This window comes from Melospiza melodia, chromosome 18 (assembly GCF_035770615.1).
Source record: "Melospiza melodia melodia isolate bMelMel2 chromosome 18, bMelMel2.pri, whole genome shotgun sequence".
Taxonomy (NCBI): Eukaryota; Metazoa; Chordata; class Aves; order Passeriformes; family Passerellidae; genus Melospiza; species Melospiza melodia.
Window position 1 is genome coordinate 9247294 of NC_086211.1, and position 27225 is coordinate 9274518.

Below are 27225 nucleotides of genomic sequence, written 5' to 3' on the forward strand. Positions count from 1 at the left end.
AGGACACTGCTCATACAGGAGCGACAGAACTTGATAGAAGCAAATGGGGCTCTCTGATCTATGCAAATTCAAGAATGTAGAGCTGTTAAAAAAAACCCCAAACTTCTGTGTTGTGTGATTCATGGTGTTTACAGTATTGGTGAATCATAGGACTTTTTTTCAGTATCCATAACCATTATGTCACTTGTAGCCTCTTTGTAAAACACACTTCTTTAACTCTTTCTTTAAGAGTTCTTTAAGTCATGTCTGCTAAGACACTTCCAGGTCTCAGGCTTCCCTAGTGCTGCCCAGCAGACATCTTCCACCACTGAAGTGCTCTTTCAAAGACAGTGATTGCAAACCTGCTGCCACTTGATCTGGCACAGAAGAACCATCACTTCTTCTGTTCTCTAGCCACAAAACATTTTGTATCTACACCCAGACACCCCACTACACCATGAAGTGACTACCAAGGAAACAGACATTTGACTGCTTCATTCCAGTTTCCACATGACACTTCTTATCACAAATTACACATAATACTTTCACATCAATACTGCCTTGGTTCAGGTCTAGCTGCTTTTTTCTGACAAATATTCACAGCTCTGGAATGTCTGGTCTGTTAATAATAATGATTGAGCTAAAGGGCATTTTTTTGGAAATTATGATTAGCTAGAAAGCTCCATTGACTCAATGCTCAGCAAAGGACTGTTCTCTCTGTCAGGTAATCAGTCCCAGGGAAATACTCAAAGGTTGCATCAACATTGTTATAATAAATAAGAATTAAATACACAATTTTGTACATAATAATTGCAATTGCTCCATATGGTCTAGTTGTTCTATACTCTTCATACTTGCCCCCACCTCAACATTCAAGCTAACTCACTGACTTTCTCTCCTAACTTTACTCTTTTTCAAACTCTCTTATTTACATAAAAAACCCTGCAAGAATCAGTTCTATTTACAATTCCAGACAGAATTACATAAACAGAATATGAGTGTATATGCAGCTTCCCTGTGACATGAGTACACATTGCTACTGAATTTACCAGGAAAGGTGCCTATTTTCTAGGTTAAAATTGAACCACAAGTATTGCCATTGATTCACATCATCGTGGTGAAAACAAGTCAAAGAAATTAGGGGGAAAATATAACAAGAATTTTGGATATGGCTGCTGCCTAAAGTAAGGATTCCACTTAATTTAATGGATTTGCACTTGAGTAAAGAGAATTCTGTAGGTTCAGGTTGAAACATTCATCCTCTCAGTTATTTCACAGGCAAAGAACATTCCTTATGGGATAAATCTGCAGAAAAGTAGGCAATTATTACTTACCTTAAAGCAATGTCAAAAAGAGAAGTCTTGAAATTCTTGAAGTCTTGAAAGTGGAAGATGATGGTGTGAAACCAGGAAATCTTTGATGTTTCTCAACTTGTTAAGCATACCTGAAATAAATAAGACACTTATTGACTGACTTAATAATGAAACTTTTATAAAATCACACAATGACCCAAAATGTACTCAGTACTGTGTGTAATACTAATTTCTCTCAACTAGTTTTATTTCCATTTATTGTAACAAATGGGTTTATATTTTGGTTATGCAGGTGTTCTTAGAAATATATGCTATGAAGCTGTTAAAGCTCATTGCCACAGGTCTAGTAAAAATGGCTTTTGCCCCAGTCTAGAGCAACTCCAGCTCACTATTAGAATTCTAAGATGTAGTACAGCTAAAATCACTGCTAATACAACTAACTGGCAGAGAAAGCATAACAACTGAAGTAATTTAAAATTAATTAAGGATAGCATGATTTATGGGTTCTGGGTTCCATGGGTCTGATCCAAAATCTTTTGGTGCTATTAAAAATGGGTTTTTTTCAAGAAGGTTTGATCACCCTCCTGCTTTTTCCCAAGCACATGTCACTTAGGGTTGAGTTCTGATCTCATGGACATGAATCCCACAGATGTCAGGTTCTAACCTAAATCCTTTGGGCTTCTTTTTTTGTAGAGAAATTCTCAAGGAAACCCCTAGGAACTCAGCAAAACAAGAAACTTGTACCATATTTGGTCAGGATTAATAACCTATAAAATAAATCGGTTTTGGATGTTATTATTTCCGTACATGTATAGCACTAATCATGCAAAATATTTAAGCAGCTTTTTAGCCATCAAATCAACAGGGAAACTTGCATAATCTTAAGTGCTTGACAGACTGGACCTTAAATGTCTCTAGGTGCAATAATAAGTATGGAAAAGATTCATTTTGTGCAGCATTTTCAGCACAAACTGCATCACAAAGTGTTAAATAATAAATAATAGCAGAGAGAAGTATACACAAGGGAGGAATGATATGATTTCAGAGGAGACTTGAAAGGGGATGTTGATGAGGTGGAGGTTTTAAGAATTAAATATTAAAACCCAGAAAGGCTGGTTTTTGGCTGGGACTGATTGTTTTTCCTCTGCTGAGAAAAAAAAGGGGCTTTCTAACCTACCTCCTGGACAAAGATGCCAGGCTTACTGTCAAACCATTCAGTGGAATCATCACTGTACTTAGAGTCTATTTTTAAGAGAAGGCAAAGAATTGCAATTAGCTAACTACAGGCCTCTCAGATTCCAAACGTCTGCTTTGTCCTCTGCCTCACCTTTCCATTTATTTACTGCGTGACAACTCCCCACGGACTTGGCCCAAGTTCCTGAAGAGCGCCGGGGATGCAGAGGGAGAGGGAGGGCAGCCCGGCACGGCAGAGCCCCGGCACAGCAGCGTTCCCCAGAGCCCAGGGCAGCCCTGGAGGCCACGGCAAGGCAGGAAAAGGGAAGCGGCTTTCAGCACCAGCCCACACTGTTAAATCACGCCATAGTGGGCTTATTTCCTACATTTGGTGGCAGCATAGTATTCAGGATAATATTATTGCTACTTGCACAGGTTACCGCCGAACCAAACGACAGAGATGAGAGAGTTAAGTAACAGCGATGGAGAGCGAATCACTAAAAAGTCTTTCCCAGAGTCAGTTCTCTGTTTGGGGGAAGTTATTTCAATTCTGTATCTCGCAAACAACCCGCTGCCTCACCGTGCCCTCTGGAACCAACAGACACTATAAGGAGATTTTAAAATAAATGATGTGCAGGAGCAGCGCATGTTTAGCAGACAAAGCCCCGCTCGGCAGCATGCACTGCGAGCACCGCCGTACCTGTGCTCGGCACGCCGGGGCCGGGGCAGCGCCCGCTCCCGCCCGGCCTTAGCGGAGGTGCGGCCCCATGGGCGCCGCTCCGCCCGCGGCACCTGCCTTGGCCTCGCAGGTGAGTGCGTCTCCGGAGAGCGCTCGGAGAGGAGTTCCTGGGAGAAGGAGCGCTCTACTTATCGGCAGAGGAGCTCTCCTGCCGCGGAGCTGCCCCACGTTCGCCCAGCGCAGCCCAGCCCGGGCCGGCTGCCCCCTACCCCGCTCGGCGTGAGGCGGGCTGAGGGAGGCGGGGGACGAGGAGGCGCTCCCGCGCTTTTGGAGCCGCACCTGTGGGGAGCGGCCGCCGGGACGGGAGGTCTCTTATGTAAGGGATGGCGGGGAGCGGGTGAGGGGGGCGAGGCGGGGGTCGGTTCTGCGGCGGGGCTGATGAGACGGGGGACGGAGAGCCCCACAGAGGGGCTGGAAGGGAGGAAGAGAGAGAGGGGGAGAGAGAGAGAGGGAGGGAGAAAGGGAGAGAGAAAGAGAGAAGTCGCCGGCCCCTCAGCGGGGCTGCCAGGGGGCACAGGCGGGCAGGCAGCCCCGTCTCTGGCACGCAGCTTCCCGCGGCCGCCTCAGAGGACGGGCTGGGCTCTCCCCGCTGGCACTGCGCTCGCTCGCCCGCCCGCCACGGCGCATCTCCTTTCCCCGTGGCTGGATGCCGCGGCGAGTCCGTGCAGCCTCCCGCGCCCTGCCCTGGCAGCCCGGCCGCGGGCGGGGTTCGGCGGGTGTCTGAGGGAGTTGTGCGAGAGAGCGCGCCGGGCTCCGCGGGGGAGCGGAGGGTGGGTGCCCCCGGCGGCCCGCGCTGGCACCAGGCTGCGCGGGGAGGCTCCTCGCTCGCCCTTTCCCTCCTCCCGCCCCTGCAGCGCCCTCGCCTCAGCCCTCCCGCTTGGCGGCCCCTCCACGCCCCTCTGCCAGCCCGGCGCGGTGCCCCGCACGCCGCCGCCACCTCCACCCCTCGGTCCTCCTCTTCCTCCTCCTCCTTCTCCTCCTCCTCCCGCGCTCCCTCTCACGCGCACTCCGCTCCACAAGTGCCGCGCGCTCGCTGCTCCGGAGCGGAGCGGGGCCGGGCTGCGGACCCTGCGCGGGGGCTGCGGACCCTGCCCGGCCCGTTCGGGGCTGTCCGTGGTGCTGGAGGCGAGCGCGGGCTGAGCGGACGCCCGGCTCCTGACGGAGCCCCTTTATGTTCAGCTCCTGGCGCAGCGCAGCATCCAGCAGCTCGAGCGGCGGCGGCAGCAGCATCGCTGAGCCGGGGCTGGGAGGCAGAATGGAAGGCTTTATTCGGCTGCTCTTCGGCTACTTGGTGGCGGACCTTCTCACGCTGGTGTGTCGGGCTCAGGAGAAAGCTGGCCAGCAGCTGGGGAGCTTTGTGGTGCTCTCGGGAGGAAACCACTCCAGCCTCGGGGAGCAGATAGACCCCTCCGAGCCACCTCCCACCCCAGACTTCTGCAGGGGCTACTTTGACGTGATGGGTCAGTGGGACCCCCCCTTTAACTGCAGCTCGGGGGAGTTCATCTTCTGCTGTGGCACTTGTGGCTTCAGGTTTTGCTGCAAGTTCAAGAAGACAAGGCTGGATCAAAGCACCTGCACAAACTATGAGACGCCGTTGTGGATGAACACTGGGAAGCCTCCTTCCCGCATAGACGACCCTCTGCATGACCCTACCCGGGATAAAACCAACCTTATTGTCTACATCATCTGTGGGGTTGTAGCAGTCATGGTGCTGGTGGGGATCTTCACCAAACTAGGGCTGGAGAAGGCACACAGACCCCAGCGGGAGCACATGTCCAGGTAAGGCTGAGTGCCAGGCAGCAGGGTCCCCTTCCCCCCTGGCTTCTGCCCAGCCCCTAGAGAGGAGAGAGGAGCCCATGTGTCCCTGCCAAACAAACAGCTCCTGCCAGGCAGGCTGCATTCCCCTGCAAGGCGACCGAGAGAGACCAACTTTGCTGAGCAGAGCTCCTGTGGTGCCCCCAGCCCGGGTTACCACAGAACATGCATACTGAGGAAGGTGAGGGATAATTGTGGAGTCTGCACAGACAGTAGTTCATTTTTATCTGCAGTGCCCGACCCTCTCCCTAACAAGATCCAGCAAGTGTTCCCAGATATACTGTGCATAAATAGAGAAACAAATTCTGAAACCAGCAACACTGAATTATAGAAAGCCTGATGTGTTCCCTCTTCCAACAGTTTCAAAGATTGGAAAATGTTTTTACTTCTCAACAGAAGGATGTAAACAAATGCCATCTCACCCTCCCTCTCCAGCTGCAAAATGGTTTTGGCAGGACCTTCCCTACTCCTCCAGCCCTTGCAAGTGTGCGAGCTATTTGTAAAATTTCTAAGCTGTGAAAATGAGTCAGGGTGGAAGGGAAGAGGAAGACACAAAAAGGAAAAGCTATTGTAGAATTTCTTAAAATTTTTTCAGTTACTGTTGAGAGGTAAAAAATGGAATATGAAAGTCTTGCCTCATCCATGCATGTGTGTGTTCTAACTGTCTCCAGGGTGTAATGGCTGAGTTACATCAAAGAGAACCTCCCCCACCTAGAGTTAGGAATGCTGTGTACCATCTACTCCAGATCCTGGCTGCCTAGTGGTGGATAGGCAGGTGGGCAACTCGGGACAGAGCCCAGTGTCTTTAACAACATATTCCAAAACCAGATTGTCGCAGCAGTTCAAAATCAAGGCATAACACATTTGTCAAGTTTGCAGCCTGTCTGATTCTTTATGCTAATCCCAGGCACATGAAAGTAAAGCAGATGGGGGAAAGGCATTAAAAAAGGCAAACAGATCCATTAAAGAGTCTAAATAGATCCCAGCATATTGGGCAACTTCAGTGATGAAATGCAGTGAAAGGATACCTTCTACTGGACGTGCAGTGTGGCAGAAAACTTCCTCTTGCCCCAACTGCTGATGGTGTAGTCCACAATCTTTAAGGCTTAGATGAAGAGTCATCCTTTGAAAGACAGTCCAAAAGATCAACTCAACACCTGGAGCCTCATTATTACTGAAGTTTCTGCATGACTTTTTGATTAACTGCTTATTTTGTAATGAACAGAGAAAGTCACAGAAATACTCCTGAAATGCATCACCAGTCCATGAGCTATTATTTGCTATTTATAAACTGGCTGATATGGATATGCTTTACTACTGAGGGGAAAAGCATATTGCAGAAATTTTAGTCAACAGCGTGTGTCAGTGACACTTCAGCAAAGATGGTTTTGGTCGAGGAAGGTATGATAATCCTTTAGACATTTTAATATAAATTGAGAAAAACAATACATGGGTCCCATTTTTTTTTAAATTTTAATCCACAGAGCTTGTTTGCAAAAAGCTCTCCCTTGCTTCAGTCTCTCTCTATAGGATCTTTGTGCAGGCAAAAAAAGAGTGCTGGTAACATTCACAAAGCCCAGAACAGAGTGAAGTTATAGCCATCCCTGCAAATTCTGGCTTACAAAGGTCCTGCTTCTGTGAATGGAAATATTTGCTATGTAAAGTACAGGTGTGAAGCATTCTGAAAGGATATTCTGTCTGAGTTTATGGAAGTAGAATTATGGGGGATTGGAAAATCATTCTCATATCCTTGAGTCATGTGTGCATAAAGATTAGGTTTCTGAAGTGGGTCTTAGCAAAGGTCGTCTGTTACCTTGATTGCTTAACAGCGTCTGTGATCCTGTACATGAAACTGTTCAAGGCAGGATTAGATAGAAACTTGGAAAGTCATGATCACATGGCAAAACACTCACCCACTCAGTACACATAATAGCTAGTCATGTTCTGAAAAAGAAGATCTATAGCTTTTTTTTTTTTTTTAATAAGTTGTCTCTTATACCAGTTGTGGGGTAGGTTTAACATTAATTTGAAAAGGAATTAGATTTGTAAATCCCTTTGGCAATCTATAAATATATTCATTGAGTGAAGAATTGAACTAACCTCTTAGTCCTCAAGTGCGTGCTTAACTAAAATATTCCATTCTAGCTCATTTTACACTACTAATATTCTGAAAAAAGGCTGCAATGCTTAAAAATAATTTATCTGTTCAAACAGTTAATAGTACCAACAATTGATATAATATGTAGGCTGTGTTCATAGTCACCTTCTTTTATAATATTCATCACTACAACATCAGAAAAACAAAACAAAAAAGAACACCTCCTACGTTTTTTTTTCCTGTACTGAACCTTACTAATAAGCAGAAGTTTAATGCATCGAGGGTGTTAGGTAGGCCAAAGCAAAAGCAGTAAGTGTTACTCCATTTTGGCTGCCAGCAAGAAACACACAGAGAATGATTTGTCATCTATTTCCTTAGCTAAGATTGTGTCCTTTCCCTTGCCTAGCCAATGGCTACATGAAAAATTTGAGTCCATTTCTATGAACAAATTCACCTAGGAAAGGGATAGTACTGCTTATCAAAAAAGACAATGCAGAATGGAAACTGTTTTTTTTTTTTAAATGGGGGCTGATTTTTTAAGAAAAATGAACTGAGTATAACTCATATAAAGGATACATTTCCATTTTTGATTTACTAAAAATATTTCAAAATATGAACAGAGACCTGACACATGGGAATAAGAACATTAACTTCTAAATAGGAAGCAAAACTGTGCCACACTTTTTAATTTCTTGCATTACTTCATCTTGCAGTCAGTAGATCTGCTATTGAAGTAAGACACTGGTGTGTGTAAGAGTGGTACAATGTTAATAAAGAAAGCTTTCTTTATTAACTGAGCATAGTTTCCATACAGGTGCCTTTCATTAAATTTTGTTTACTACTATACTAAAACAAACCAAGAACACTCCATTAACTTCACTGATTTTCCTGATATATTTGAAAATGAAAAAAGCATTGTGGATATGTATTTAATCAGTGAAAAAAAAAATCATAGGAAGAAGTCTCTTTTGGGTGAGTCCCTTTAGAAAAAAAAGTCAAGACTTGTCCTTTCTTAGAGAGAAAGGGCTTGTTACTTCTTTTGTTTTGAGGAAACAGGCCAGGTATGGCACTGTTGACATTTTCTTTCTGTTCGCACAGAAGTGTAAATCTGGAAGATGAACATGGAGAGGGGAGTACAGATTTAACTCTGCATGGTGAATTTCATTTTAGACCTCACATGTTTTATTCCTCCTTATTTTAAAATGTGTTCCTTGATGTTAAAAGGAGATGAGTATTCCCTTCAGCTACAGTGCCCAAGACTAAGCAGTAATAGTAGTACCCAGAGTAGCTGTTCCTTTCCCCTCCTGTTTCTGAGAATAAGGAAATCAGCTGGTGTAGGAGGGAGCTGTGGCAGAGGGAGGGAACGTGGCAGTGTTGTGCATGAGAGGACACAGATTTGATCTGCCTGCTGAAGCAGCCCAGGAGCTTTGTTAGGCATGTGAGGGCAGCACATTCTTGCTGCTTGAGACTACACCAGTGGGCCTGCCAGGCTCCATCAGTTCAAGTGGAAAATTCTCTCTCAAAAATGAATAGAAAATAAAAAAGCTTTACCTGTGTTGCATGGAGGAGATTATTCTGTAAATACAACTGCACCTTTGTCTTCTTCCTTAATCCATGTGGAGAATGTGCAAACAAACCAAGAACTGAAAGAAAAATGTTTACAATTATGCTCTTATGCTGTAACTCCTGGTTTTTAAAACAGTGCCTCTGACAGTTACAGTCTTACAAATATTGTGAACCATCTGAGCTCTTCCTTCTTCCTTCACAAGGAAGAAAGTGCTCAGTGCTGAGCTCAGGACTGAAGTCTTTTATTGATCATTTCAAAGACATGCAGTTGGGGCCAAAAATGGCCTGACTTGCCAAAATCCTGAATCCAATGTGTCAAATTATTTCCATTATGGGTTTTGACCCAGTTTTGGAGGCAAAATATGACAAGTGACCTTTCATTAATTAATCTCTGTGTTTCAGCTTCTTTCAGCTTGTACCCATACGGGAAATGCCTGGCTCCACATGCTTTATAACACCCCAAACCAGTATTACATATCCAAAAAGAAAAATCTTATGGCAAGAGAAATGCTGAAGTTTTGTGATACTTGGATAATTCTTGGCCATGAACTCTTACATAGGTAACACTTCTCCACTTTTGTAATACTACAGTCAATATCCCTGCACAGGTCTTAATGATGCTGCTTCCTGATGAGAAGATTATCTTGCACTTTGCATTTCCTTAAAAAATCATCCAGTGGGTAAATAGGTGTAGGTAAAGACTCTCTGTGAGAAGCTTAACTTTTCAATGGGACTGACTATAACAATTTCTTCAGATAATGAACAAAATCCATATGACTATATTTAGGTAGACAAATGCACGAAGGTATTTTAAAAGTCTCCTGGCCTATGTGGAACTTTTCAAAGCAAACATCTGTTCAAGGATTTTGTCATGTACTGGGGAACAGGCCTCCCTTTATCCATTTCATTATATGGGCAAATCCCTAAAAGAACAAAATGCAGGTACAGCATTTCCTTTGTACTTCAGAGATACTGAAACTGCTACACATTTTTAACTCTCTCTGACATTAGTGGAGAATAAGAACATGCTCTCAGTTATAGGAGCTATTCTGCCCTGAGATTATTGTACAAGTCTGGCTAGCATAGCACAGGTGCTGTGTTATTGAAACCAGAACTTGATGGTGAGTAGTTAATCTTTTCTTAATACAGAAGGAGGAATTGGACAGGTAATTCCTTGAAAACCATTTGAAAAAAGCTGCCCTGAACTGGTAGAAAACTTAGCATTTTCATAGACAGGCAGTAGTTCATCTGCCATCATACAGAGTGTTATTTAAAGTCTACAGCAAACAATATTTACCATCAGACTAAGAGCAATGAGGAAAGGATTTCTGAAAACCCACTCTCACAAAGTGGGGTTAAATCTCACAGTTTTGACTCCCACACTGGGGTTAGGAACTTTTATTTACTTTTTGTTTCCCTTCCCAGAAATGTGTTCACCTGCCTCTGGAATTAGAATTAATAGTGATGTCAATAATTTCCTCTGTATAGAGAGATATTTGCATAAATTGACTAGATATTAATGATTTTGGTCCCCACTTATTTTAAATTGTTTTTTCAATATAATGCTTTCCTTTTTCATCATTTCTACATGTCTTTGTGAGATTTCTTCTGTTGAATTTTTATTATTCTGCTATGTAGGCCAGCTCTGCTATTTCTGCAGTCTAAGCACTGCTTCAAATGGGAGCATTACTCTGATACCATTAATCATGTGGTTACTGTCTTCTGACCTTTTCCAGGATCAACAGAGTATTCTCTAACATGTTGATCACAACTCTATCTAATATCTTAATAACATAATGTTAGTCATAAACACAAGAAAACATCAGCATTGTTCAGCCGTGTACCCAAGCAATGTTGCAGCAATCTGAAAGCAAAATCCAGCTCAGGATTTCTCTCTGTAACTTAGAGGAAGCTACTTTTTAATAATTAAAAGTATAGGGCTGCTTGATTGAGAAATCATAATGTCACAGAAGTACAGTGGAGGAGCTAGATGGCACTTGCCATGGCTTTCACCAAGGAATGTACTTATTTTTCATTTATTTATATATTAGTTTATAAGCCAGTATTTCTTGATGCAGTATCTGGGACACTGTATATAATTTTGTAGAAAATTAAACTAAACTGGGCATAGTGCCCAGAAAATGTGTCCACACCCTTAAAAAATTGCTCAAGAGGTGTAAAAATTAAAAACAATAAAACAAAAAGGAGGTAAATAATGGTCCATTATGCATTGATCTGAATAGAAAAGATTTGCACTGAAGACACTGGTAACACACTGCAATCCAAAGCTTTCCTTTGCCTAAGGCAACAGCTTCTGCAGGTGGGCCAATTATTTCCTAGAGCACAGTGGTTCAGTGATTCAGCAGGTAGCTCTGGCACACAGGTAAGGACTAACCCTGCTCCTACAGAACTCTGGCAAAATAGCACAGACTCACAGGCACAGTTAGGTGTTGCCATGCTGGGAGTTTCAGAGCTTCAAACCTGCTCAGTACCTGTGGCTCCACAGGGCTGATCCAGGTGTGTGTGTTTGCCTGTGTGCCTAAGGATGCCCTGACACCCAGCAGGACACTGGGCAGTGGAACTGGTCCTTACACAGTCCCCAGAGCAGGACTGCTCTGTCTCTCTGTCTGTCTGTCTGTCTGACTGCCTGCAGCCCTGCAGGGCAGCCCCCAGGCAGCACCACCCTGGGCCTGGCCTAACTCAGGAACCTTCTGCTTACTCCCTCTGTGCCAGCACAAAGCTTTCATCCTGTTTCCAAACTGCCTTCAAAGGAGCAGGGAGTGTTCCTATGCAAGCTTTGCTCTATGTTAAAGACTAGGACACTCACAGAAGTTAGAAAAAGACCTTTTTGATCTCCCCATCTGGATGAGAAATCCTTAAATCCCTGCTTACTGGATTTCTGCATAGAAGTTATATGACTTTTCAACTTGAGTGACATTTTGAATGAAAACTGTGAAGACCACTGTGTTGAGTGTGCTAATTACAAATGCACATGTGAGAATTTCCTTTGAAATTGGTAATCTAAGTGTGAAAATAAGCAATTTGTGAAAGGTGTAGCCATGGGTTAGGTGCTGAGGTGCTCACCTTAACCAGGATGACAATAAACGTTACTGAGCACATGCAGTGACAGAATTCTGCAAGGCTCAAGGAGCTTAAATTATGTTCCTCCAAAGCCAAGATACCTAAACAACTTAATGTGTTTGTGTGTTTTAGTTCTAGCAACTTTAGGCTGTCAGTAAGACAACCTAAAAAGAGCCTTAGGTGTGAACACAATGCATTTGCTGTGAAGGGAGCTGGTTTCTCCAGCAGACATTAGGATCGACTGCATCACAAACTGAAATAGATCTTGGAACATATTGTTCATGTCTAACAGATTTTGCAGATTCATTCTGGTTTTGTTTGGATTTCAGGGCTCTTGCTGATGTTATGCGACCTCAAGGTCCTTGTACAACAGATCACATGGAGAGAGATCTAAACATTGTAGTGCACGTGCAGCACTATGAGAACATGGAGACCAGACCTGCTCCAAATAACCTACGTAAGTCACAGTTTAACTTTGTCAGTGGCTGGAATGCTGGCATTGAAAAGAGCATTATGAAACTAATATTGCTGAATGTCAAATGAGGATCAACAGTACATGGGTTCTTGCAAATTAGAAATATTCATTTTCTCAGAATCAGAAAAATGTAGTTTCCTAATGCACATTATTGCAACAGTGAAATAAATAAATTTTGAATAGGAAAATTAGTTACTCTATTTAGTTTTAATTAGTTTCTTATCTTTGTATCTTTGTCTTCTTCTATTTGTTGTTTTTGCTCAGCTCTTCAGCCTTTGCCTTATTCTGTGTTTTGTTACATGAAAATTGTTGTGGTTACAGCTGAATTTAAGAATACATTTCATAGGGCTGTAACAGCCAGTAGCAAAGTGGTCTCATTAGGCTGTTAGATCATATCCACTAGTACAGTAATTAAATACTTCCCTGGATAGCATCAAGTTGTATGTGGTTTTCATTTTCTCAAGGGAAAGATGAGAAGATTATTACTTTAATTTTTACATAATGTGTTTATCTGTATCTGCTATTATATGTTTATGTTACTGAAGGCAAGAAAAAAGTGCACCTTGGAGCTTCAGGTGAGATATGGTGACATTTCAAGTGGTTCTGAAGTTGTAGACAACTTATAATAGAACATAACACAGATCTTTCTCATGCACAGATACATATTCCTCTTGTGATAAACAATGCCAGTGAAAATTTAATTTGAATACTTATTTATGCAACTTATATTCAGCCATATCTTTTATATATATATAAATATATATATATACTTAAATTATGGATATATTTATTAAATCAAGTTCAATATATTTATAAAATAAAAAGGTATCATTCAGGAAAGTTTAGATGGGTAGGTAGTAGGTGGCTTTATTCTCTGCTGTAGATCAGTGTTGATGTGCATTTTACTGCAAATATACTTTTACTGCATTGGTATTTACATTTTGAAACATTTAAAGTATGTGCACTCATCTTTTCCTTAACTATAGAAAGAAAGTTTGCTTATATTTGGAGTTTTATTTGGACTGCATTGTGCAGTTATTGGTGCTTTTTTGGTGGAAGGGTGTAAAGACAATGGAAGAAAGCAGCTCCTTGTGGTGCCTGCCCTCCTGGTGCCTGCTTTGTGGGAGAGGCTGATGGCCATTCCTTATCTGCATCCCTGCAGAGAAATGGGAGAGAATTAAAGCTGTGCCTTTGAGTAAAGGGAGATGTGACACCTCATCATGTGACAGCTCATCTGTGTGCCCTGCTCTCCAGCTTCCACCTGGGGCTCTGCAGATGTGCAGTGCAGAGGGAAGCACACACCCACACACCCCAGCTGTGTAAAAACACCACTTCTGGAGGGGAGCCTGAGCTGCTCCCTGTCAGAGGGGCTCTGACACCCTGCAGCTGGACTCTGAAGGGTTAATGAGGATGGGAATGTGCACTGCATCTCTGTGCTCTGTGTATCACCCACTGATAACTAATCCTTCATGAGACCATGTTTCAGGAATGGTACCAAATAGTAATGGACTTTGGGTCCATTAGTTTGTCTCAGATGTGAAGTGTTTATTCAGAATCCCAGTTAATGAAGGAGTCAGAAGGTGAAGAGGTTCTTGCTGCATTGATTTTATCTAGATTTTTGTGATGATCACACTGATATTTTGCTTAAAACTCTTGTTATATACTACAGCATAACACAGCAAGGCTTTAAACTCATTGTTTCTCAGATTTGAATTCAGATTTAAGCCCTGATTCTAGGAACTCTTGCATATAAACACAGCTCAGAGACACACAGGTATTGCATCAAAGAAGGAAAAAACACACATTTAGTGGGATGTTGGTTGATGCTGACCCCAGACAGCCATAGCACCTCTGTCTCACACAGAATACAGCCCTCTGGCACAGAGAGGAGAATTCTATGTGAGGCAGCTCTTGCACCACTGCAATTTACAGCACAGAAGCACTGCTGCTACTCTGGATCTGTCCTAAGCCTTTGGGTCATGTATAGGGGCAGTCCCAACAATGCTTTTACACATCTCAGGCATTCCTGCTACAGAAGGAAACCTCAGAAGCCAGTAGCTCTGATGGTAACTGCTTCAGTCTTTAATCAACATTATGCATAAAATCAATAATTTTAGATTGTTAAGTGCAAAGCTTCAAGTGGTGAAATTACTCAAGGCATGCTATAACCAATATTTCATATATTTCCTTCATAGCAGGTGGATTGTTCTGTATTTGTTGCCATTCTATTCTCATAAACTGATGTAAAACATGATTAAATGACCTACTTGAATTAGCCAGAACATCACAAGTGATTGAAATCTGTTGAAAATGTGCATTTATAGTGCAGGAAAAAATCTTTATATAAAGAGAAAATTATTAAGACAAATTTTCCAAGGTCAGTATCTTAGTGTGAAGTTCTGAAACACCGCAAGAGTGGATATTACAGACAGAAACTTTGGCAGTGAACATTACCTACTACCAATGCTGGAAAAGTGACAGGCTTTTTTGGGGTACTTTTAAATAAGCAAATAAACCAGAGTGAATCACAGCTTTCATAGTTTTTACTTACACACAGAAAATTAAATTGTGTAAAATTATTGCATCATAAACTTTAATTTCCATTTTTAAAGTTTTCTAAGTTACCACTTTTTATCTACTTGCCATTTCATAATGAGACTTAAATATTTGAGGCTGATATACTTTTCATATTGATCCATAAATATGAATTGGGCAGGAGGAATTTCTTAGTCATTGCATATCCCTTCCTTACTGTGTCTTTCAGATAAGCTGTTGAAGGCCAAACATTATTAAAAACGTTCTAATTTGAATGTTCATTTACTCTTCCTGTCCTCTTGAAAACATTTTGCTGATGTTGCCAATACATTCTGAAAGTGTTTTGTGAAGGGAAGCTCTTTTGTCAAAATGACAAACTTCACATGATCCCTGACCCTGAAAATGAGTGTGTTTCTGTTTCTGGGCTCTTGGTTACCAGAGGGTTTTCTCTGATGCCTGCAGCTATTTGCCAGAGCTTGCAGGCCAGTGGAAGGCCAAAAGCTCTTCTCAGAGTCCTGCAGCTTACTCAGTTTCTTGTCCCTTCTTTTTGATATTCGAAAAGAACAGAAATTTTGGAGGTTCCCAAAAAACACAGGTTTTTCTTTGCTCATGTGAATCCAGACAACCTAGATGATTTTTAGTAAAAGCTATTTTGTCTTTAGTGGTTGTTGTCCTAATTTTCTTTCAGTACTGTGCTTTCCTTAGGACTGCTTTTCTTTTATGTCCTTCATTCATACACATTAGAATGTGGGGTACTTTGTAAACAAGCAGCTCATACCTATCAAAAAGTGTAGCATTCAATTCTTCTAACATGGGATGTTAAATAAAATAAAGCTAAAAAGTTATGATAAAAACATCAAACTAAAAGCAAACCTTTCTGTAGAATTTGACTTGTTATGTTCATCTCTGACTTTAAGGAATCTTAAAGCAGCAGCACTCAAGGTACTCTTTTCTCTTCATGTTTTTTTTTTTTTTTCTTTTTCTACTTATTGTGTTAGAAGTAAGGGATTTATTTAACTTGTTGGGATTATAACACTGATGGAGTGGGAGTTAGGAGGCTTCATAGCTACATCCTCATTTCTGAAACGTGATTACTGCTATTATTTCTGATTCATGATCTGTGATAGCAGAGTGAAAAAATCCTTCAGTTGGTGCAATTCACAGTCACTTTCCCTAATCATCAGTAAAAGCTCTGATACTATTTCCCAAGAACCAGCCTTGCACTAGTAAATTTAAACAATTTATGCAGGCTCCCACGATAAAGGTGATTTTAAAAGAAAGTCAATTATCGATCAAGGAGCTTTTTAAGATGAAAAATGCTCTTATTTAGTTTGACATGTATGAATTATTTCTTTCTTTTGAATTTAAAAAAGTGGATTTTAAACACATGATTCAAAGGAGGAAATGTTGCACTGTTTCAAATGGCCAGCTTTAATACTAGCTAAAAATTTGCAGCACATGTGATTAAAATGACCTTTTAAGAAATATATTCAGCGTTGTGTTTGCTGCTGCATTTGATTGTCAGTTGTCCTGGATACTGACTAACAACAAATGCTAATGTTGAAAACAAAGCTATGCTATCTCTATAACTGGTGCCTTATGATAAGTTAACTTTTATTTTTTCTTTATTTCTGTGTTGAGGCAGCAGACATTTAAATAGGAGGGTTTTTTTGAAGTCCTTGTACATTACAATAAAAATTCTGTATTGCATATCCCTGTTCTTCTCCCCATTCCTGCACATAGAAGCTCAGCCTGTGTTTTCCTGTGGCAGGAACTGTCACTAGCTTGACACTGCAAAAATAGAATTCACAAGAATATTTTCAGTCTTTCATCACTAGTGAATAAGCTTTTTTTTGTTGTCTTTGGCAAATTAATTATTTTTATGTTTAACCTACATAACATGTTTAAATGAGATGATTCATTGTCTTCCATTGCCTAAATGTAATTCCTGCTGTTGGTCACTAGAAATAAGCAGGGAGGTTTACTAAGAAACTTCAGTACAGAGAAGTCCTGTTCCATATGTAAAGCTCATGGAGCATGTGAAACATGAGAACTAATTTGCTTACACAATAACTGTTGGACAATTCATTGCATGATTTTGAAGTGGTTGTGGAGGATGTGCAGCATTATTGTAATGTTGTGCTTCTGGTCACAGGGGCCCTGAAACTCCACCAAACTTCTTGTGTGGACAGAGGGCTGCAAAATGCAAAGGACTGAGCAAATAACATTGTTGGGCTTCTTTGGTGGCTGGGTTGTTTGATTACAATGAAATTCTTATTTGGAGCTGGCTTTGTGCATGGGTGCATGTCCCAGAGGAGTTCCACTATTTCCTTCATAAACTTTAACTAGCTGCTAATCTGCTCACTTGGAAGGACAAGAGACTCAGAAGTTGAGCTGTGTAGGCAGGGCCATGTTCTAGGAGTAGAAAGATGAACAACACTAAGAAGTTTTCAGCCAAGAAAAAGATGGTTTGAGCAGATTGACAGAAGGAGTGAAGAAGTATTGCTGATGGAGTGCTCCAAGACAGTGAAGAATGAGGGAGAATGAAGTGGCCAGCCTAACTGGAGGGTGTCCTTGGTGCACCAGAGTCTGCAGTGACAGAGGGACTGGAGTCAGCAATACTGGGAACTTGCTCACATTTAAAGCCTTATTCTTCACTGCCAGTGTGCAAAAACTCATTTTACTGGGGTTTCTGTGGTCCATACAGGAAACACCTTAAAGGAATCTGATAATTTAGATTAAATTCCTGAGCTAAACACAAGTTTAGCTTTCAGTTAACTCTGGGAGAGAGCTGCTTATGGCATTCTGACTGTAAGGTACAGCTAAGAGGACAAAGTCCAATTTAAATGATACATTTTACACACTAATCATCCAAGTAAAAGCCCACACTACTATCACCAGCCATGTCAAAAGAAATATTGTAGATTTAAATATAAGTTCTGTTTGAGGTTAGAAGCTGCAAACTGCTTTGTCACAGCTATCCTGAGACTTTTTTAAACCTTTAAATTAATTTCTATATAGTGACTTAAACTGAAATCTTGCTACAATTTCAAAGCATTAGCAAATTAGTGATAGAATTTTTAAAACATAACTACAGCTCTAGCAGTGCATTCCAGATATCCAGAGCTTCCATGCTGGAAACCAAATTTTCCATATGTATGGGAAACGTAGAGTCTGAAAATGCATTCCTCTTGCAACTCAGTCACTGGAAGATAGTAATGTTTAATCAGTTCTGAATCTGTGTTTAGCCTCACAATCATTAATATAAATCGTTTCTGATTTACATTCAAATTTTAATTCAGATGCATGATGCTGATTTATGAGAAGATGCTCTGAAACTTCTTGAAACACCAATGAATATTTTCAAGGAAGTTAATTACAACCTGAGAATGAGAGATTCTGGGGTTGTTTAGGAAAAGAAAAAGGAAAACAAATGAAATATCTCATTTGTCATTGACTTTTGGTAGATTTCATAAATTAAATTTTTTAAAAACCAGGATGATTCTGAAAATGTAACTATACATCATACACAATATCTATTTATTTGTAACTACATCAGTCTTCACCGAGTGTACTATGTCAGAACTCTGGCATTGCTCCTACCAAAGAGTTAATTCCATGCCTTTGGAATCATCCTGTTTGCTTAATCTGGCAAATGAAAAAAAATGAAAAGCAAAAGCAATAGTAAACACAAAATTTTGCATGAAGAGGACTGAGGAATTCGGTTTGTAATCAAATCAAACTGAACTTAATGTCATTCCATATGTTCAGGAGGCCTCTTCTTTGGTCTCAAATATTTTTGTTAGATTTTATTGGAAACTCTGTGAGACTATTATGGATCCTGGGTGCAATTTTAGGTTTGAGTTGTATTGGGTAGGTCTTCCTAAGCTCTGCTGCTTATAAGGATTTCCATTAGAACTGCACAGTGAAGTTTTTGCTCTATCTTTCTTCATTTATGGTACAATAAGAACAATGAGATTGGATTACTGCCTTGCATCCTATCATTTACTTCTATTCAGCTTTTAATTCAGAGAAACCATTTGACATATCTTAATAAACATATTCATCAGTGTAAAACGTATTTGGGAGAAATACAGTCAGTCACTGACATTATCCTTTAGTGCAAGAATTAACATTATGGTAATAAAAAATACCAAGGATATATTTTTGCATTTTATACTGCAGTTAAAAGGCAGAATGATTATTTAACAAAATAAAAGTATTGGTATGACAGGAGAGAGCATTGCTGTAGTAGACTATTATACAGCAGCTTTGAGTCACACACCAGCAGACTTCAATAACACATCTGAAGGATGAGACTCATTCTGCTGTCATTGGGGTGCAGAGTTGTACTTTGAGGTGTTGCCTGATGGTACAGGGACATATTTATCATCTACAAAATGAAAAGTTCAATATCTTTGGAAAACAGTGATGTGTTTTCTTTGTGATTTCACTTTTGCTTTGCAATCTAAATTTTACTCAACAATTTTGATTAATGAGGTGCTATTCCTATTATATACTACTGAATTTAGTAGCTAAAATTGTATTTTGTCATCGGACAGGCACACCAAATAATAATATTTTCCTTGTTGAATAACTTCCAGTACCAATATTCCCACTACTAACAAAAACTGTCAGCAATATCCATCATCAGTGCTTCATGTCCATTGTTATCTTTCAAGTCACCTGAATTCTTGATGTCAAAAACTAGGACAGAAAACACTGCCAAACTGGTAGGAATCATGTTTTGAAAAAAACCCAAACCATCAACACAACCTTTTTATGGTTGCATTCTGCCAGATTGTGCTCATCAAAAGGATAGACTGAGACACCTTTTGTTTTAATGTGGTAAGAATAACCTCACTAAAAGGCAAACAAAAACTACCTTTTGCTTTCATTGTTGGTTTGCCCTCACACAAACTATGCTTGTCCTTTTCATGCCAAGACAACATGTTTTTTAACTGTTGACTTAGTGCTTAATCATCTCTCTAAATCCTTGAACTCCCACCCTCATATTTTGTCTCAAAACTCATAGATTGGTAACAAAAATGACAAAAATGTAAAATCCCAAATGGATCCGTTCTGTCTGCATATGCAGGTACAAGCATTAAACTAATATATTCACAGCTATAAAGATAGCTTTTTATAATTTTGGCTGTGCAAAACTTTGAAACTATTTTAGATGTTAAAATGCCCTCATCAGAAATTTAACATTCTGTAAAATCAATTTCTTCCTAATTTTTCAGTCATCCCAACTTTGCCAAGCAGAATCAGGGCAGTGGTTACACAATAAAGAATAAGAGGTTGGCTGCATACATTAAAAAGCTTATGAATACAAATCCCAACATGAGGCAATTGTAGGATGCTACTCAGGGGGAGACTTGCCCCAACTTCAATCCACAGTTTCAATCATAAATGATTTTTGTACTTTGTTCTATGTTCTCTGCTTTACATTATAAATTTCCTTGAAATGTACATATTGGCTCTGATTCCAGTTTTATTATCATAAGATAAAGTCAAGAAGGGAACTAAGTGTGTTGAATATTTATGAACTAACTTTTTTTTGTTGATTTTTTATAATAGAAAAAAAGTTGGAAAAAAATCCCTGGAACCATGCTAAAAAACTGCATTGATAATCATTCCCAGATGATTACTATGTGGATTTGAGTTTAATCTTGAATTTTTAGTTATCACATCTAAATAGCTTTCAAGATTCCTTCAGTAACATAATTTTGGTTACAGCTCATCCACTTAAGCAACATGTCTGTTCACCCAAGCTTAAGGCTATAACTACACTTCTGAATCCGTAATGAATTTGCAACATAATCCAAAAGAATCTAATTGCCATTTACCATTCACTCATTGTCAATTAGAGGAAATGCACATTTGATCAATAGCTATCTATGCACAGCCAAGAGCATATACAAAGGAGAATACATAAGAGAGTTTCATAGGACAAAAGACATTATTTGAGTTAGCACTTGTTAAGCTGGAAGTGTCCACAATAGACTCTCAAAAGCAGAGCAGTTTTTGCCCTGAAAAGTTTGTTTTCATTGTGTTAGTTCGCTCTTTACACTCCAGAGCACCAGCCAAGAGAAAAAAAATCCCCAGCCTTTGCCATGTAGACCCTTGCTTTTCAAGAGCTAATCTGATCACTTTTGAACTGCTTTATTATTTTCTCTCACCTCATTCTCTACACATGCAGAACCCTGTACTTCCTATTGCTGTCCCTGCTGCTCCTCTGTGCCTGCAAACTCTGTTTGATGGTGCTGGGTGGGATTGTTCCAGGGGGCCTGCAGGTAGCAGTTCTGGCCAGAACAGCAGGGAATGCCACAGCACAGGGAATGCAGGGAATGCCACAGCACAGGGAGAGCAGAGAATGCCACAGCACAGGGAGAGCAGGGAATGCCACAGCACAGGGAGTGCAGGGAATGCCACAGCACAGGGAGTGCAGGGAATGCCACAGCACAGAGTGCAGGGAATGCCACAGCACAGGGAGTGCAGGGAATGCCACAGCACAGGGAATGCAGGGAATGCCACAGCACAGAGTGCAGGGAATGCCACAGCACAGAGTGCAGGGAATGCCACAGCACAGACAGTGCAGGGAATGCCACAGCACAGGGAGTGCAGCAAATGCCACAGCACAGGGAGTGCAGGGAATGCCACAGCACAGAGAGTGCAGGGAATGCCACAGCACAGGGAATGCAGGGAATGCCACAGCACAGAGAGTGCAGGGAATGCCACAGCACAGGGAGTGCAGGGAATGCCACAGCACAGAGTGCAGGGAATGCCTGCAGTGTTTCATTTGTCAGCAGGGCACTGCACACCAGCCATTCCAGCCCTGGAGTACAGAGTGGCTGTGGGTGTCACTCTCATGTGGGAGTAGACAGACTCTGAGCCTTGCAACAAAACCAGGATTTTGGCAGTGCTTAGAGTAATGGCCAGTTTATGCCAATTAGATGAAATTTTGATTGGTCAAAAGTCCTAGTAAAGCTCTCATCCTCTTTAATGGCTCAAGGATTTTACACCCAGGGGCACTACAAGTCACTCAGGACCTCATACATTCTTTACTGAGGGGAATTGTGGGTTTGTTGTTAATGTGGAGTAAGGAGAGAGATAAAGGGATATGCAGGAAGTTTATCTTAGAGCTTTGCAAAAAACCCTAACAAAACAAAAACCACAAACAAGCCAAAAAAACCCCCAAAACACAGCTTAAACAGTTCAGTGTTGGAAAAGGAAAAATGTTCACTGGCAAGAGCAATAGAAGCTAGTTAGGAAAAGTGCAGTGAAGACTCCAAAATAATTTATTAAATTGGACCCACCTGAGAAGTGTTTTGAGAAGCCAGGAGGCTTTTCCTTTTTGTTCTGATTTGAGGGAAATTTGGACATCTGCATAAGAGGAAAAAGCCATGTGCACACAGGGGCAAGGGAACTTGTGCTCCCCTTTGATGCTCGTGCCCTTTGGCAGCACAGCTGCTGTCACCCCCAGTGGGCAGAACTTGGAGACTTTGTGCTGATACTGAATCCCCAACCACTGAACCCTGGCACAAAACAGAATCACAGGTGGCAGCTTTCCCTTATATAAATGGAAGGAAATTTTTCTGGAATGTTGTGTGCACTGGGCACTGTGGATTTGTTTCACAGAGGCCTCTCCAAGTACTGAGGGGTCCAAGTGAGCACCTTTGCAATGGGGTGTTGGCCCAGACCAGCCTGACTGGTTCTGCCCTGGGGGGTTTGGCCATGTGAAACAATGTGCTCATACCTTCAGAAGCAAATTAATGGAGGAATATTGTGTTAAAAAGAATGAGATGGTATTTTATAAAAAGCTTCCAAAAAAGAAATGTGTTTTTTTTCTCTACCTCATCAAATGACTAACTCTAGTTTAAAGAATATAATTTGCATTTATAACAGTGGTTTAAATTATTTCTCATTTTTTCAATGCTCTAAGGTTGGAAAACTGCATTCCTCCTAGAGTAATCCAGATTCTTGGTAAAGTTTCAAGTTAATTTCTGAACAGCCATTGGTTTTATGAGGAAACACTCCTTATAATTTCTGAAAAACAAACCTGGCCACCACTTTGGTTAGAATAGTTTCAAGTTTCTAGTCATAGCTCAGTACTGAAATTGCCATTAAATGCTTTACTTAGTTAAATGAACTCCTTTAAGGATTTTTAAAGTAAAATTATTTTCAGTAATGATTAATAACCTCTTCCCCACAATTTTTACACTTATTTTTCTTGGATTCTTGTTTTTCCTCCTTGCTAAAGGGCCTCCACTTAAGAAAAGAGGTCTGTGAAAAGGAATCATTTCTTTCAGACACAATTAACTCCAGAAAAGATCTTCAAGAATCCATAGAAAATCAGAAGGGATAAGATATTAGCAGAGGATTTATTCCGAAATGTTTAACTAGAATAAAGGTTTCTTTAAGACCTATAATTGCAAAATTCACTTATAAAGCCATCTCTTTACTATGTTTCTGGGATTAATCTTGTGTCTACAGGTTTTTGCATCAAAGTCAGTAAGCTCAAATTTTACCTTATCCATGCAAAGGTATTAGTATGCTGATAGACCAGGCACAAAGTCTGGCTAAAATTGTTTGTAGCAAAACCAGTAATAAATACCAGAAACTTCTGAATTGTTAAGAATATTAAAAGCAAAATTGTTTATACTTTGAAAATGTCCAAATTTTAGCAGATACAGAGGATAAGCATATAAACTACAATTTATACTATTAAGCTGTCTCTTTCTACAGTTTGTTCATTACATTAATAACTTCATGCACTAATCTAATAATTAGCTGACTAATTTTTTTCTGTGATCCTATGCCTCTCATAATGAGATCTAAATAACTTTATGCAAATATATTGTTTCTTTCCTCTCAGAGTAACAAAATTACAGTAAAGAGCAGCAGTGTTGCAGGGTTCCTTTCAAACACACACAAATGTATGTGTGTATCACTTTGTAATATGATGACCTTGTATTGTCATAGTCTAGCATTTTAGAGCCATTAACATTTCCTTGTGAAAATCTGCTTTGAAATATTTATTTGCAAGCTACACTTTATTTCCTAGGTGACACCTTTTCCATCATTACTACAAACATAGGGAGATAGATGAAGATGTTTCTGGAACCAGAGACACAGAACTAGAGCTATGCTGCAAAGTGTGAATCACCTATCTGCCCTATGCATAAGGAGAGATTTTCAGATTTTATAAGTGTCAAAATCACCCAAATGTTTTTAGAAAGGAAGACAAGTGGTCCATGAAAATCTGGTCTCTGTAACTTAGTGCTTTACTCTGCTGAAATTGTCCACTGGAATAACACTAAAGTTTCCCTTTCCTCTTTACCACCTCTTGTATCTGTTCATCAGGAGGAGGGGGGATTGTGCCTCTCCCCTCTGCATCTCAATAACCCACATGCAATATCCCAGGTCTCTCCTGTGTTCCTTGATTTTGTTTGGCCAGGGAATAATCTCTGATTTTTTCAGACTTGCCCATCCTGGGCTACATATCCTGACTGATCAGCAAGCAAACAACTGTAAAGATTGTGCTTCAGCCTTTTGTCTCCATTCAGCCATTTGTTTTCCTAACAGCTGCAGAAACATCTCATCCTTGAGATCTCAATAACACCAAAAAGGGCAAAGGAATAAAAAGTGACTGGAGGGAGTAACAGACAGCTAGACAAAATAAAAATTGCATTACTCTTGTTCTCTTTTAAGAACAATAAACCTCGAGTTATTTAGTGAGCACAATAAAATGCTACAGGGCATTGTTAGCACAAAGTTTGGATCCATAAATCACATAAGTATTGAGATGCTGCTCTGAGAGTCTGTAATCATCAAACAGTGAGATCTAGTCATCAAAGTCTGGGAATGCCAGGAAAACAAGAAAAGAAGGATAGGATAATCTATGGTACATCCTTTTCTGTGTGGATCAAAGAACTAACTTCTCAGGAACACGTCTGCCTGCTTTGTAGTGTCTAAATTAATTGTCCAGGAAAGTCTGGAAGAAGTCAGGATATGTCAGAAGGTCAGATCATGGAGGAAAATACAAGCTCAAAACTTGGCAGATGGTTTATTAGCTGCTAATTATTCTTATTTCTACTTTACATGATATTAAGTGTGTGCTAGAAGCTTCCAAGTGGAAAATTCTCGCAATAGGTAATGGAGTTCAAAAGCTGCATTAATCCTCCTTTTTATGGCTTGTGACACTCTTGGGAAGGAAGGTACAGCACAGCTTCAAGGATGCAAAGATGTAAAGCAACCTGAGGCAAACTAGCAAATTACAAAGGGCAAAGTCCTAAGTGCATATTTCCCCATGGGAAATCTCTGTAGGTAGAAATGTATTAACTTCCCCCATATACCTGTAGCTTGTTTAGAGTTTGAAATCAGTGCACTCTGCAAGCTGGTGACCATGAGCTGGTAACTTTAGGAAAAATCTTCTCATATAGATCCTTACAAGTCTTATCAGCTTGGAAGGAATTAACAGAAGAGGAATAATTTAATCTAAATTATCACCCCAGGAAATTAAAACTAGACCATATGCATGTCATAGTCCAATATCACATGCATGGCTGAATCCTGGCAGTCAGGATGTCAGGATCAATTCTCCATCATCTGAAGAATCCTTTTGAACTGTTCTCACAGTAACTTGCAGCCATGGATTTCCCTAGACTTGACCTGTGTGAGATAACTGTGAGCAGCACACAGACTGCTTGCTCTGTCCTGTGGATTTGCTATCAGTGAAAGCTCCTAACTGTCCTTCTCACCAGCTATCCCCTGATTAAGTCATGGAGAGCTTTTTTACATCATGCACAGGACTAAAACATGGACATCATTCTCATGCTGAACCAGTTCCTGACACCCCCTCCATATAAGAAATGACAAGGCCTCACAGCTGGAGCTGTGGCCATTTAAGCAAACCTGAGCTTTTTTCCAGCCTGCCTGCCTGCAAGCTGAATGCCTCTGAGCATCAGATTATCTTTGTGCTTCATATTGTGGAACAGTGTTGCAGAAGCCAGAGCAGAGCTGGCTGTGGTCCAGCATTATCATATTTATGTTCTGATATCTACAACTGGCGTGCATAGATTGCTGCTGCCACTGCTGCCTGAAGTGCTGTGCACTGCTATCACCAGCAGTCAGAGCAAACGAGGGTTGGCAAACTGCAGGATCCAATATCAGCCAGCCTGGCAGATCCAGTTCAGGAATGAGGATCAGCACAGCCTTAACATAAAGAAATTCCAGAAGAAAAGGTAAATTGCTCAGAGCGGATGTATTGAACATAGGAGATGAGAGAAGCTGTCAAAGGAAGATGACAATGAACAACCATGTTTCATAAAGAAGATGTCAGAAGGCACATGGAGAGAGTCTGTTCTATTTAAGACATTCCAGAGATTGTTTTCTAAAAAAGAATTCAAAATTTCAGAGCTAGGTATTGTGGTGCACATGGAGCAGCCTGCAATGCCCACTGAACTTTCAGAACAGAGCTGTATCTGCAGAACACTCATTATCCACATTGGTAAAATTACCTGGACTGGATTTTGACCTTGTATTAACTTAACTGATTCAGCAGAGGTTAGGATAATAACTATGCTATATTTTTCTTTTTAAGTCACAGTTCAATAATATCAGAAAATGAGTAAGCAGAAATAAGCCTGAAAACCAGTGTCATCATGCACACAGTGTAATAACAACTTAATGACTGAGTCAGCAGGCCAGGCAAAATCTCATTCTCCACACCCCACAGAGTATCTTGTGGATGATCCCATTGTTTCAGTGCTCTCTCCCCCAGTCTCCTTCTTGCCCATCAAAGCTTTTTTTGCCTTCATGTTTGTGATTCTGCCCATGCCTGACAATTGTAATGAAGATATGCCACAGTTTTGGTGACAAGGCAAGTATTCTAGAGAAATCCTGTCAGAAGATATGAAATGAAATAGTTAATACCTGACACTGGGTTCTGGAAGTGACCACCTATATATAAATTTATGTAATGCTCTGTAATTTACAGAAAAAAAAAATCATACTTTTTTGGAGGTCACCATAAATTTAAAAAACAATGAAAACACATATAAATGCATGGAAGAAAACAACTTCCTATTAAAATGTCATTGCAGCATAAGGATCCATAAAGGTGATATGGGAAAAGACAGCATATGTTTGTCTCAGCTTCAACACCAACTCTAGCTGAAAAAGTGTTATGAATTTTTGAGAGCTTGAAGTTGTGCTTGTTGACTTAGAATAACAAATATGGGGGTTTTAAACAAATAATTGTGTTTTCTTACATAATTTAATGTTCTGATCACTTCAGGATACCTTCAAGTCTATATGTGTTTTACAGGAATATGACATTCCACTTCACATTTCTGAATTTAGGCCACTCACACACAAAGTGTGTTTGAGCTGCCACAGTTTACATACATTGATCTATATCCCCACATGTGCTGTGCAATGTGTA

General features: G+C 40.6%; 1 protein-coding gene across 1 annotated transcript in view; it reads left to right on the forward strand.

The window, feature by feature from the left end:
* The first annotated feature begins 4195 nt into the window (after positions 1-4195).
* SHISA9 (shisa family member 9) overlaps positions 4196-27225 on the forward strand; it is a 176777-nt gene continuing 153747 nt past the window's right edge. Inside the window, exons 1-2 of the mRNA XM_063171047.1 lie at positions 4196-4983; positions 12094-12221. Coding sequence (XP_063027117.1) covers positions 4376-4983; positions 12094-12221 — 736 coding nt within the window. The 5' untranslated portion in view covers positions 4196-4375. The remainder of the gene's footprint in view (positions 4984-12093; positions 12222-27225) is intronic.